The sequence below is a fragment of the Triturus cristatus genome, chromosome 2_2 (assembly GCF_964204655.1).
Source record: "Triturus cristatus chromosome 2_2, aTriCri1.1, whole genome shotgun sequence".
NCBI lineage: Eukaryota > Metazoa > Chordata > Amphibia > Caudata > Salamandridae > Triturus > Triturus cristatus.
In genome coordinates, this window is record NC_140582.1 from 1,182,724,490 (window position 1) to 1,182,739,283 (window position 14,794).

General features: G+C 50.5%; 1 protein-coding gene across 3 annotated transcripts in view; it reads right to left on the minus strand.

Moving 5' to 3' along the window:
* Window positions 1–14,794, minus strand: part of SFXN5 (sideroflexin 5) — a 1,315,749-nt gene that overhangs the window by 469,863 nt on the left and 831,092 nt on the right. For all 3 annotated transcript variants that reach the window (XM_085642762.1, XM_085642761.1, XM_085642760.1), the window contains exon 11: window positions 388–503. In XM_085642762.1, coding sequence (XP_085498888.1) covers window positions 388–503 — 116 coding nt within the window. The remainder of the gene's footprint in view (window positions 1–387; window positions 504–14,794) is intronic.

The following is a 14,794-nucleotide window of genomic DNA, read 5'->3' on the forward strand; positions in this document are numbered from 1 at the left end:
ATATATATTACTTATTAATTTTAAACATTATAAAATATTTTTAACTATGTTTATTTTACTTTTTTTTTTAACTAAAAAAAAAATGATATTTTTAATAACGATATTTTTTACATCGATATTTTTTTCCCGATATTTTTGTACTTACCATGTTGTAGATCGGATGTCGATATTCTTGACATCGATATTCTTGCTCGGATATTTTTGTAGGAGGCTAACCCAATCAAGCCAAGTGATTAAGACAACTGACCCAAAGCCCACTCACTGTATTATTTATGAGAAGCCTCAATTATACAAAATACTGGACTGAAGCGTAGACAAAAAGACATATGTGAAACTACTGCCAGTTTGAGAATAACAAAAACACAAATTTCAAACATAAGTACCTACATGTTTTGCAGCAATCTTGGACGATCCCACAATGTTTCCGTCACCGTCGAAGACATCAATTCCTTCTTCCAGCTCACTGTGTCTCATAAGAACCACATTGCAAACATTGGCACTCGCTGGGGAGAAGAAACCAAATATATTCAGGAGCATGCATACCATATTGTTTTGTGACAGTCAGATGTATTGAAATGTTACCCAACATTTTAAAGCCTATGGGATCATCTGCCCGGGAGCATGCTCTCCCTGGTTCGAATACAACTGTAGAGGTCAGGGTTTTTTTGAACACCTCTATCATTTATTTTTAATATGAGTTGTAAAGTCTTACAGAATCGCATATTACAGTTTGGTGTAGGGAGCACTTCTGGTTTTACTAGCACTAATCCGGTAAGGGAGCTAGATCAGACATTGTACTGCATTGGGATTTTATACCAGGAGAGTCTAGCTACAAGGTCATTGGCGCACAGGAAAAGAGGAGCATAGGGCAGGAGAACATTCAAGGATCTCACTCTGTTCCTGGATTGGGGACATAAGTAAGAGCCTGGTCAGGTTAGCTCAGTGAGTGGGCACTGCTGGCATTGACAATTTAATATCTGTCATCAGTATACTTGTATTTATATACAAAATGTGCATTTGAAATCACTGTAGTAATTAAAACTGATGCAACCTTACTTAATGCAAAACTTGAGCATAACTTACATAATTATAAGGAGGTGAATTAAAACATTAGTGATGGTCTAACACCACTTTGCAGGAGAATTGAATATCTTGGGACAACACAAAACAGCATAAACAGGTGCACAGCAGTTAGACTACCACTGATCTTGTCTAATACCTGCCAAGAAACAGTAGTAGTTCTAAGAAAAAGTGACAGTCTTAAAACCTTTACCTCCTCTGCTGGGTTCAAGAAGCGTTTTCCCCACGGTTGTATGTTATACTATCAACCTAGGATCGCCCGAGTGCTTATGGGGTCTAAGATCTTGGAGGCCTACGGTGGTTCATAGCTGTGGAACGTGATCTAGAAGTTTCCCCCACTCCAGATATCCAGAGCCTCAAGCACTCCCTTTACTTCCTCCCGGCCTGGATGTCCAGCACCTACATAAAGCTCAACCACACCAAAACAGAATACCTACCATTCGATAAGAACAACAAGCGAGAAGTAGTCCAAACCTGACTTAAAGACATGACTCTGTACACTGGAAGCAGCAGTGGGACGGGGTAAGGAGGAGAGGGGGTTGGGGGCAAATTGGGTTGAAACAAAAATTATCATTTACTTCCTGGCCTCCTCTCCTGCATGCTCTTCCAGACTTCTTGGGGGAAACAGGAAGCACCAGGGCTCCCACGCACCCCACAGCCAATCACAACGCTGCAGTGACACGGCGCTCAGCTAGGGGCTTGAGGGGAGGGCATGTTCTCCACGCAGGCTAAAATGCAGCATGCATGGAGAATATGCTATGTGCGCATGACCGTTTGGCTGCCCGAGAGGGCCGGTCAATCACTCATGCTCACATAGGAAGTGCAAACCACTCCTTCCCCTGCTCTGAGAGCAGCCCCGCCCCACAAAGACATCACAACGGGGAAAAGAAATGATAATAACCTCAAGTTATTTTCATTTTATTTTTCATTTCTTTACACTGCATAAAGTAGAGGAGCAGCCACTGCCTGTGCAGACACAAAGCCCAACTTTCACACAAGTTACTCAAATGTATCCTACTTACCACCCTTACCCTCAAGGAACACCTCGACAAGAACACAACTGCTACTGTTCAAGCTCTAGTATTCTTACACCCGTATGGTGGTAATACCTTGCTCCATGGCCTCCTAGAATCCACACTGACCTCAGAAAGGGCATTGTACAAGCCGTAAAACGACTAATCAGAGGCTCAATAAAATATCACCCTCAACCCATAGGCTCCCTTTGACAGTCCTCACTATCTTCCAAACCAGTTGCCTAATCTGCAAAGACATCATTACCAGCACCCCCACCTATCGGGTTGACAAGCTCAAAGCCTCTGGTGGTTTTTGGCACACTCGTAGCCAAGGCACCATCACTCGTGACACAGAAAAGTACAAAAAATGACATCCTTGTATCCATTAGGACTGCTCAAATCCTACTTCTAAATGCGAAAGAGCTGAAGACACACCTCTCTAAAGAGCAATACCTCACGCTAAAGTCGCAGTCTTTTTCCTCTCTCTAAAAGTCTAAAGTAAGCTGTCTCTAGAGTCACACTTCAACTTTATCATTGCCTTTAACTCTCCAGTGTTTCACTACCATACTATACATTTGTGGTTAACAAATACTACATACAAACTACCATTTAAAAAAAAATATATATATATGGATAACACAGACTACAGGTATTTTCTCAAACACCTAACAGGTTGTTAAAATATTGATACATAACACTTACATCCACATCCTACAATGTTCCTCTCTACAAAATGTCTAAATTAAGAGACATTTGCAGCTTCTCAAACGTATAAATCTAATGAATAGTACAATGGACACTACATCAATGAGCCTATTTATTTCTTTATTTGCAGTATTTTGCTAAGAGTCTCAATATTGCTTTTCTGCCACTTTAGAGAACTAATCCGCTAGGCAGAGGATGAACAGGTAGGGATTGTTTTGCCCAACAGAGTATTCTCCAGTTGGTGAAGTCCAATCCTCCATTCAGCTGGCAGCAGCCTTAAACAGTGAAGCCGGATTAGTTAGCAGGCGCAGACTATGCCTAAACTCCCTATACTATGAGCCAGGATATAGAAAGCGGGGTGTCTTCATACTTAGGAGTGACAGAAGCAGTGTTACACCCCTCTTACCAACGACCTCTTTCTTATCCTGCTGAAGATCTATGACCAGGTGAGAAATGCGCATAAGGTCTGGGGAGTACAAATTAGCAATTCATACAAAGAGTATCAATGCGCCATTGGTTTTCATTGTCTTGCAAATTTCCACACTGAACATTAAGGTGCCGATCACGATCCGGTAAAAACCGGGTACGAACCGTCGGACGGAGCATATTCTCCGTCCGACGCGTACCCGGTCGAAAAAATATACAAACATGGAATTACGATTCGCACGGAAATACCATTTCCGTACGAATCGTACAAAACCCCGACCGACGAAAATAAACATACAAATGTGATCCGGGAAAGCGGCGACGTGACGTCGGGACGCACGCAGCCTGCCATTCACGAACCAGGAATTACGATTCGCACCGACGTCATCCCGCACAGTGAATATTTTCCGGCAGCCAAAAACTGCCGGGAAATCAGGACGACGCGAACAAGGAGTACCTGCACGCGACGGACAGACATGGACCCGAACCTACGTGTCATCCCGGCCCTCATAGCAGTCGACCTCCTCTACAGGTTACGACGCAGACGCCGCAGAAGGTCAGAACAACAAAGGGAGGGGGGAAGGGGGGGGGGCAGGACCAGGGGCAGGCCACAAAACCCCCACCCAAGTCACACAGCACACATGACCTGGACATACCTGACCCCCAGGCTCTGGTCACTACGAGGGGGTGGGGGCGTGTCCAGCAAAGCCAGCGTCCGCCACAACGGAAGTGCTTGACGACGCGAACCGGCAACACAACAATACATGTACGTCCCGTACCCACGCCTTAAGAGCGTGGGTACGAGTCGTACCACGCCCACACCTACGTCACTCCAACAATGGCGGGACGGCTGTACCCACGTGGCAAAGGCCTGGGTACGGCCCGCACAAGCATCACATAGCGTGGGGACGGATATGTACGGACCGTACCCCCAACCCCGTATGCATGGAGCATACCCCCAACCCCAACAGTGTAAGTACGACCCGTACCCTCACCCGCGTACGTATGGAGCGTACCCCCACCCCAACAGTGTAAGTACGACCCGTACCCTCACACGCGTACGTATGGAGCGTACCCCCACCCCAACAGTGTATGTACGGACCGTACCCCCACCACAACCGTGTATGTACGACCCGTACCCTCACACGCGTACGTATGGAGCGTACACCCCACCCCAACAGTGTAAGTACGACCCGTACCCACACCCGCGTACGTATGGAGCGTACCCCCAACCCCAACAGTAGAAGTACGACCCGTACCCTCACCCGCGTACGTATGGAGCGCACCCCCACCCCAACAGTGTAAGTACGACCCGTACCCTCACCCGCGTACGTATGGAGCGTACCCCCCACCCCAACAGTGTAAGTACGACCCGTACCCTCACCCACGTACGTATGGAGCGTACCCCCACCCCAACAGTGTAAGTACGACCCGTACCCTCACACGCGTACATATGGAGCGTACCCCCCACCCCAACAGTGTAAGTACGACCCGTACCCTCACCCGCGTATGTATGGAGCGTACCCCCACCCCAACAGTGTAAGTACAACCCGTACCATCACCCGCATACATATGGAGCGTAACCCCCACCCCAACAGTGTAAGTACGACCCGTACCCTCACCCGCGTATGCATGGAGCATACCCCCACCCCAACCGTGTATGTACGGACCGTACCCCTACCTCGTATGCATGGAGCGAACCCACACCCGTGTATGTTCTAAGCGTACATATCCTGAAATAGGAGGGGTGTGTGCAGAGTCCTCCCAGCAGTGCCCAGACGCAGGAGGGGTGGGTGCAGAGTCCTCCCAGCAGTGCCCAGAGACAGGAGGGGTGGGTGTAGAGTCCTCCCAGCAGTGCCCAGACGCAGGAGGGGTGTGTGCAGAGTCCTCCCAGCAGTGCCCAGACACAAGAGTGGTGTGTGCAGAGTCCTCCCAGCAGTGCCCAGACGCAGGAGGGGTGTGTGTAGAGTCCTCCCAGCAGTGCCCAGTCACAAGAGTGGTGTGTACAGAGTCCTCCCAGCAGTGCCAGACACAGGAGGGGTGTGTGCCTAATACTCACAGCAGTGCCCCTGCAGAGAAAAGAGTGGAGTACCCACAGATCCAATGCCCACAAATGTCAGTCAGGTGCACAAAGATCCTGCAGTACATGTACCACATGTGTGCGAGGCTGGGAGTATACACATGCATAGCGCCAAAAAGAATACATGTACACATGAAGTCATGGCAACAGTCTACATACACAAGTACAGTGACCACCAAGGACGCCACGAATGATGCAGGTGGAGACATCACTCAGCATGCATGGGCCAAGTCTAACAAGTCCGTCACACACCCAGCCAATGTAGACACAGCTCAGCACCACATATTGGAAAGACCCTGCAGGGAAGAAGTCAGGTTACACAGAGGAAGGAACACACCTTGGGACGATGTCACCATGCAGTAACTGCTTACATGAACAACGTTGTGTAGCCAACAGCTTGTGATGGCACACAGATACCAGGATCCACCCTATGACCAGCACAAGACGACAATTCCCACACACCCAACACATAATCACCACCCAAAATAATGGGGCAGGTCGACCAACAGCAATACCAGACAGACAGTAGTGTACTAAGGAAAAATAAATTGCTTTAATCAGCTCCAAAAATATGTTTGTCCCTTGAAAGTTCAAAAAGTACAATGCCCATAGGGCAATCCAAAGTTCCAATCCAGGTGGGGGACACAGTGGGACGCGTGTTCCCTAGCTTGCCTGCACAGTCAGACTCCTTCGTCTTCCAGAGCGGGGAGGGCATCATGTGGGGGGGAAGGACCAGGCACCGCAGGGACATGAGGGCAAAGGGTAGGCGTCGTGGGTGCAGGGATGGAGGACTCCACCACAGGGGGTGGGGCAGGGCCAAAGGCGGAGGCCAGGATGGCACTGCACACCTTAGCAAGGTCCTCCAGCGACTCCCCTGCACCCGAAGGAACCACAGGCCCCAAGGAGGGGGGGGCGGAGGGATGGGTCGCAGCGCCACTGGGGGAGGGTGTGGACAGGGGGGGGACTCAACCACCCTGACCGGGGACTCATTTGACCGCTTGCGGGGTGGTGTCACAGTGGGGCTCAGGGACAGAGCGGCCATGAAGGAGTCTTTGCCGGATATGTGGCCAGGAGAGCTGAGGGGAGGGGATTTGGAGGGAGTGGATTTGGTGGAATGCGGACTTCCACTCTGGCTGCGTGACTTACGTTTGCCCCCCGACCCAGTGGGTGTGCCTACTTCACCCTGTGTGTGCGTGCCAGGAGGTGTGCGTATGACCTTCCCTGCTGGTGTGGTGCCTGTGTCTGTTGTGGTGGGTGCATGCTGACGTCTGGGTGTACGTGGGACAGGCATGGGAGTGGGAAGTGTGGATGGGTCAGGGGTAGGGGGTTGGACGTAGCGCTGCAGGAGACCCACTGCTGCAGTCAGTGTCGAGTCAATGGACCTCAGCAAGTTGCGTTGGTCAGCCTGCGATGAAAAAATGCCCTCCAAGTATGCCTCCATATTGTTCAGCACTTGGCTGTGGCCATGGAGGACATTAAGCATCGCAGCCTGACCAACCTGCAACTGCCGCTGGATGTCCACAGACTCGGCATTGGCGGCAGCAGTGGAGACAGGGGCAGGGGGTGCGGTGCCTGGCAGGAAGGAGACATGTGGTGACCGGGCACGCTGGGAAGGGACACGAGCAAGTGGGAGGCGGCTGATGGCAATGGAGGGGGCGGGGTGAGATGTTGTGCCGCTGTCAGCTGCTGGTGCAGCCTCCGCCCACTCGGAGAGATCATCCTCGGACCCGTCAGCTTCATATTCTGTCGTGCCAGTGGACAGGTCCTCGGCCTCACTCTCCTCCGCCTCAGTTCCACTCAATGTGCCAGCCACGATGTCAACGCTGGCACTGGTGCTCGGTCCCTCCGCTCCGTCTGTGCTCATGTCTCCCTCCGTGTCCCCCGACGATGCTGTGGGCAAGGTGAAGAGACAGCAATTAATCATACACCTGTATACATATGTCACATGAGTCCAATCTACATAGGTTACAGTGCATAGCCTGAAAAGAAAGATCTGTAACATCTACAAAACAAGGTACAGATGTAGGGCATGCAACACACAGTTGGTTGACCCACCATGCCACTGAAAAACCATGGAGAGCATGACACAATAGCAAATGACATGAAATGGAGTTTGACAGAGGAGCCAGGCCCTGGGGACAATCCAGCACTGCATCTGCACCACACAGCGTTGCCGAAAATAGGGATGAGCAGGGACCATATCCATGAACTTGTGGCACATGCTGCATAGGTAATACTGAAAACATGCCCACCATGACTGGCTCACTGCACCTTGAGTGTATGTCCAGACAAACATCACACACTGGCCAGACCTAGCAAGGAGACATCAGGATTTGACATGTAGGCTTTGCCCGCACCAACCACCCCCTACATGAGACAATTTGTTGAGACACAGGAAGCACTTACATCTCTTAGTCTGGGTGAAATACACAGGGGCTGCATAAACGCAAGATTGGACGCCAAATACCCAAGGTGCGCCTGTCCAAATAATCATGTACAAATGGTCATCATCAGATGATTGTAACAAGACACACAGGCACTGGCCACCGTGAGTATGAACAAGGAAAATCAGGTCAGGCTGTACAGTGGACACTTGTACTACATCTTACGTCAATATACATGGTGCCAGGGGACAATGGCACAGAGCACAACCTATGCTGTAGACACTGAGAGTGTCCACGTTTTGTGATGACACACATGACACCTAGGAAAATATGCCCCAGGGGACAGTAGTGGCCACACAACTCCATGGTCCTGAATGGGAATGACTGCAACACACGCCACCATCCCTGCACTATGCGTATCGCACACTCATGCACATCATGTCACAGGCCACAACATAGGACATGCGTGCTGTAAGGCATGACACTTGAGAGACTAACTCCCATGTCTGGACTCAGCATCAGTGCCAACTGACATGGAACCCACATGTACTGAACTGGACAGGGCACAGGCAAGGTCCCAAAACCTGTTACACACCACCCCCACACATGATGCTACAGGCATAGTTCACGTGGAGAAAGTGCCAGCCTACATTACCTTGTGAAGGAGTGACTACACACAGACCAGGGAACACATTGCAAGGAGGGGAAGGGAGGCAGGAGAGCACCGCTATACTGTGGGTAACTGGATCTGCACAGCACCTTTAAACCCTGGCAGTGTATCCATGGAACTGTGCACTTACAAATGCTGGTGACACACAACAAACACACATGTACCTACCCCCTTCCTGCTGCTGCTTCTCCTGTAAGCGCCTGTCCAAGTCTGGAAATACCACCGCCAGCACACGCTTGTGGATGTGGGTCAGACGGCGGCGCCCGCGGTTCTTATGGGTCTCAGGTGAGTCCCCCAGCAGGACCCGTGCGATCCTCCGCGTCCAGCACCGGATATCCTGCCAGCGTTTCCTCACCTGGGCCAGGCGCCGCTTGCGACCCTCCGTCCTCCTCACGGCACTGACGGCGTTCATCCATATCTGCTTCTTGGCAGAGGCGCCTACCTGTGAGGATGAACAAGTGACACTACATCAATACACCTGGCACATGTCACAGAGACACATTAGAACAAATTTGCTGTTTACAACAAGGCATAGTATGCATCCAACGCATTGCACCTTTGTCATAGGGACATGATCCTCTGGGGAAGGGCAAAAGCAGTACGTGCCATTGAAAGTACACAGGTGGAATGAGGGCAACGACACAATCAATGATCCAGGCTCACACTGTGCATCAGAAGGTACACCAGGATAATGTGCAGCATCTCTAAGCAGTCACATGCCACAGGCCACTGACGCTACCGCAGCAGAGTACACAGACACACACAGGCACAGGACATTCACCTGCCATTGCCAAATGCAGCGACAAACCTCACTCTGCACATGTGCCACTAGACGGGGGGGGCTCACAGGTGTGGGGCTGGCTCTGCACGTCAGACACACAGCACTGCTCCCTGCTCACATCACATGGGCAGGGTATATCCATCCCTCATGCAGCCCGGGTGCCACACTCCACATATGCACCCACCCACATGACAGGGGACTTACACACACACCGATGTCCAGGGTACGAACACATCATGTGGACACTCTCAGCACAGGTACACAGAACTAACACACATCTGTGGGTACAGTCACCTGTCACACTGGGCTGACCACATAATAAAATGAGGACTGTAGAGGCTACATTCCCAGGAGGACAAGACAGGCAGAATGTGGCATGCACCATGCAGTGATTGTCACAGTAAACACAATGCAAGTGAGGACGGCAGACATGCACCACAGCATGCACTGGCTGGGAGACATCAGGCATTCCCCCCCTGCCCCCCCTACAGTACATAGCATGTGTGTCACACCTGGACACAATGGCAGAAGTCACAGTCACAAACAAGGGACACAGTCTGTGCTAGTAGACTCTGCACTCACCTGATACCCTGGTCGCCCATACAGCAGGGGGTACTGTGGGAGGATCACATCCAGCAAAGCCAGGTTCTCCTCCAGGGTGAAAGGCTGTGACCTCTCCACAGACCTTGACCTGGTTCCAGGGAATCAGTAGCAGCAGCTGGTTCGTCGAATCCAAAGATGTGCAGGCAAGTGCTCCCTCATGGGACCCGGCTGCCTTATATCTGCCTTGCTGGCCTGTTTCATGCACAGGAGTACAGAGTGATTGGTCACTCACATTTGCATCCTATGTTTCCTACAATCCCTTCAAACCTAGCACAGTCAGTGGGTTCTTATTGTGTTTTTTTCTTGAGCATGATGTCAACTCCAGAACCACATTGCAACAAAGTAGATTCATTCAAACTGACTACTGCTGTGCACCTGCTGAAAAAAATTCAAACTTTAAACTTGGTCTCCATGACAACCAGCATGCATGTAGGCCTTTATACTTGTCCCTCATGTGTCCCTTATGTAATTTCGAGTTTCACACACAGGTACGGTGCGTACCGGGGCCCTAGGGCACCACAAATGCATAGCAACGGCCCGTACAGGCGTGTGTACGGTCCGTATCACTATGGGTGTGCTCGCGTATGCGTACCCATAGTGATAGTGAGCGTACGCACACGTGTACGGTCCGTACCACTATGAGTACGCATACGCGATAACACCCATAGTGATAGTGAGCGTACAGGCGTGTGTACGGTCCGTACCACTATGGGTGTGCTCGCGTATGCGTACCCATAGTGATAGTGAGCGTACAGGCATGTGTACGGTCCGTACCACTATGAGTACGCATACGCGAGAACACCCATAGTGAAAGTGAGCGTACGCACGCGTGTACGGTCCGTATCACTATGGGTACGCATACGCGAGAACACCCATAGTGGTACGGACCGTACACACGCGTGCGTACGCTCACTATCACTATGGGTGTTCTCGCGTATGCGTACTCATAGTGGTACGGACCGTACACATGCGTGCGTACGCTCACTATCACTATGGGTGTTCTCGCGTATGCGTACTCATAGTGGTACAGACTGTACACGCGTGCGTAAGCTCACTTTTACTATGGGTGTTCTCGCGTATGCGTACTCATAGTGGTACGGACCGTACACACGCCTGTACGCTCACTATCACTATGGGTGTTCTCGCGTATGCGTACTCATAGTGGTACGGACCGTACACGCGTGCGTACGCTCACTATCACTATGGGTACACATACGCGAGCACACCCATAGTGGTACGGACCGTACACACGCCTGTACGCTCACTATCACTATGGGTGTTCTCGCGTATGTGTACCCATAGTGGTACGGACCGTACACACGCCTGTACGCTCACTATCACTATGGGTACGCATACGCGAGCACACCCATAGTGGTACGGACCGTACACACGCCTGTACGCTCACTATCACTATGGGTGTTCTCGCGTATGTGTACCCATAGTGGTACGGACCGTACACACACCTGTACGCTCACTATCACTATGGGTACACATACGGCAGCACTCCCATAGTGATAGGGAACGTACACAGGCACTCTGAGCGAATGTACAGTGCCTTTCACACATCACAGTGGTGACAGGCAGCACATAGGAAGGAATAGGGCTGACATACTTGTCCATGGATGGACATCAAGGCATTGTCTGGGCAGTACTACATGTGTGGGGCACAGGTGTGAAAGGCTGTGATGTGGCACCACACTCCAGAGTCGAGAAGGCACCAGATGTATGATGAGATGTGTACAGATGTTATGTGTGACGGTGCAATGTGTGCCAGGCATGCCCTTAACTCCTTTGACATGTGTGCATGTCGTACTGCACACTTGGGATGAGCGTCACTGGCATGGCACAGTCAACAACACACGCAAGTGTCCCCTGATGCCCGCTACAGGGGTTACCACACCAGACATGTGACTACCCACGGTGCACGATGTGACTATGTCATGTATGTGTGGGGTGCTCCCATTAGCTTGATGTTGGTGCTCCCTCAAAAGCATCAGCTGTTGCAGCAAACAACATGTGTCTGTGTGTAGATGGACATGGCACACTGTTACGCACACCAGGCCACATGTGGTATCGGATGTGAGGTGCGTATGTATGCATGGGACACGGAGTAGCGTAACAAGGACATGTCTGCATCCTCTCTATGAATGTGTGGTGAGTCATTACATGTACACCTTATTGGCAAGGTGTGTGGGCTGTCCTAGTGTAATGTCATGTGACCTGTGGCTCTAGTGTTCCGCTACCAGTCTCTGAAATCGACATCCTACTTCTGCTGATGTGTTGATGTATGTCACTCCTGTGTTGCGTCTGGCTGTTCACTTACACTGGGACACAGCTAATCCCATGCCATGGCATGTGGAGGTTCACAAAAAGGCACAAAAAGGCAAAGGCGCTCCTTGGTTCAATGACGATTTGAGACTCCTAAAACGGGCCCTGCGTCAGTGCGAGAGAGCCTGGCGGAAGGGGTATGATCTCAACTGCCAGACTTTATACAAGGAAAAGCTTGCCTTGTATAAACAAGCCATCAGAACTAGAAAAAGTGAGTTCTACGAGAGCAGAATTGCCACAGCACCTAACCCTCAGAAGGAAATCTTCCAAGTACTTACTGAACTGAGGAAAAAGAAGGAACAACCGCCTTCTTTTACGCAGGAGGACTGCCATAAATTTCAATCCTTCTTTACCTCAAAGATATCTGACCTCCTGATAGAGATCGAAAGCACCCCTAGATTCGACTGCCCGGAAACTCCGCTAACTCTCCCGCCCGCAATCACAGAGCCTTTAACCTCCCTACCCCTATTTACCAAGGACTCCCTGACAAAAGTGATGAACCAAGTTAAATCAGGCTCCCCAGCGGACCCTTGCCCCCCGCAGATATTTAAACAAGCATGGCCAGGCCTTGAGGAGGACATTTTATCGCTCCTAAATAGTTCCCTTACCTCGGGACTAGTCCCATCTACTCTCAAAGAAGCGAGACTGATCCCCCTGCTAAAAAAGGCTGGTGCTGATTCCAAGATTTTAAAGAATTACAGGCCCATATCTCAATTACCTTTTTTAGCAAAAATACTGGAACATCATGTGCTGTCCGCCCTCTCGCACCACCTGGAGAGTAACGCACTACTCGAACCCAACCAAGCAGGGTTTAGAGCCCACAACAGCACGGAACTAGTCATGTTATCAGTACTAGATGACCTACGTCTTAAAACAGATAATAAAGATCCCTGTGCCCTGGTGCTACTCGACCTCTCCGCGGCATTCGATACGGTCAATCATGACCTTCTTTTGTCGCGGTTGGGGGAGTTTGGCATCAAGGGCACGGCCCACGCCTGGCTGACCTCGTTCCTTGGTGGACGGGTTCAGAAAGTACAACTGGATGACATGGTGTCAGAGGCTGCTAAAATCACATGCGGCGTCCCGCAGGGCTCTGCCTTGTCCCCCTTGATGTTTAACACATATCTGCAGCCCCTCATTTCATCTCTGAATCAGATGGACTGCAACATATATAATTATGCCGACGACACCCAGATCATCATTCAGATAGGCGATTCCCCTATGGCTGATCAAAAATTGAAGAATATTCTAAAATTTACAGTCAACTGGATGACGGCAAATTTTTTGAAGATCAACCCGGACAAGACGGAGGTTCTACCTATCACAACGTCATCTAGCCCTTGGTGCGACCTCCTTTGGCCATCCGAATTAGGTAACGCCCCAATACCGGCAACAGCAGTAAAAAGCCTGGGCATAATCATCGACACAAATCTCACTATGTCAGCCCAGGTCTCGGCGGTGGTGGGCACTTGTGTAGGCCTCCTGAGACAACTGCGCAAGCTAGCTCCCATCCTAAAGGCAGACACTCTCAGACGAGCAGTGTCAGCCTTAATTCTGGCCCGACTGGATTATGGTAATGCCATGTACTTCGGCATTCCGAAAAAACTCACCAAGAGACTCCAGATCGTCATGAATGACGCGGCCAGACTTATATATAGTAAACCAAGAAGGACACCGGCCACCCCCCTCCTCCGGGAGCTACACTGGTTGCCAGTGAATCAACGAGCCAAGTTCAAGGGCCTATGCATTACGCAGAAAGCCTTATATGGGCAAGCCCCAAAATACATCAAAAAACGCCTTGTCCCATATGCTCCTAACAGGAACCTACGCTCAGCCAACGCCGCCCTATTGATCTGCCCTAGGATCAAACGATCCACCATCGGTGGTCGGACATTTTCCCACACAATGCCCAAAGCTTGGAACCAACTGCCTGAAAATCTGCGCAAAGAAACCAGACTCCTGCCTTTTAGGAAAGAGCTAAAAACTGTGCTCTTTCAAGAGGCATGGGGTAACATCTAGTCGGTTTTTCTTCCTGCCAGTACTCACTCGTCTGCTAAGCGCTTAGAGACCCCGGGGTGATAAGGCGCTCTACAAGTTAAAAATACAAATACAAATACAAATACAAATACAATCTCCGTGTGTAGCTGGGTCTTGGTAGGAGTGTCACCTGGCAGCCATACGTGTCCAGGGCATGTGGCACATACCTGACTCCGTATGTCGCATATGTGTATTGACAGATTAACATGTGCTCAGCACCAAACAATTGTTGTTGTAGTGCACTCACTCTTCCTTGTCACTTCCAAATTACTGCAGAGCGCCGCCTCTTCCCCGAGCAATTCCGGACTTGGCTGACATGCGGGAGAAGGACTGTATCCGGTGCTCCCGCTTCCCCCAACCGTTGATTGTGGAGTTGACGGCGAGGCTGGCACCACACCTGCAACCGCTGCACAGGTATCCTACGGCACTGACACCCAAGCTGAAGGTAATGGCAGCCCTACATTTTCTTGCCACGGGTACCTTTCAAAATACCATAGCTCATGTTGGTGGCATGTCCCAGAGCATGTTCTGCCGTGTGCTGCATGATTTCTTAGAGGCCATGTTGCTTCACCTGGATGAGTTCATCCATTTCCCAACCCCATAAATGTTGACTGGTGTCAAGCGTGGATTGTATGCCCTGGGAGGGATGCCCCATGTCATTGGGTCCATAGATGGGACACATGTGGC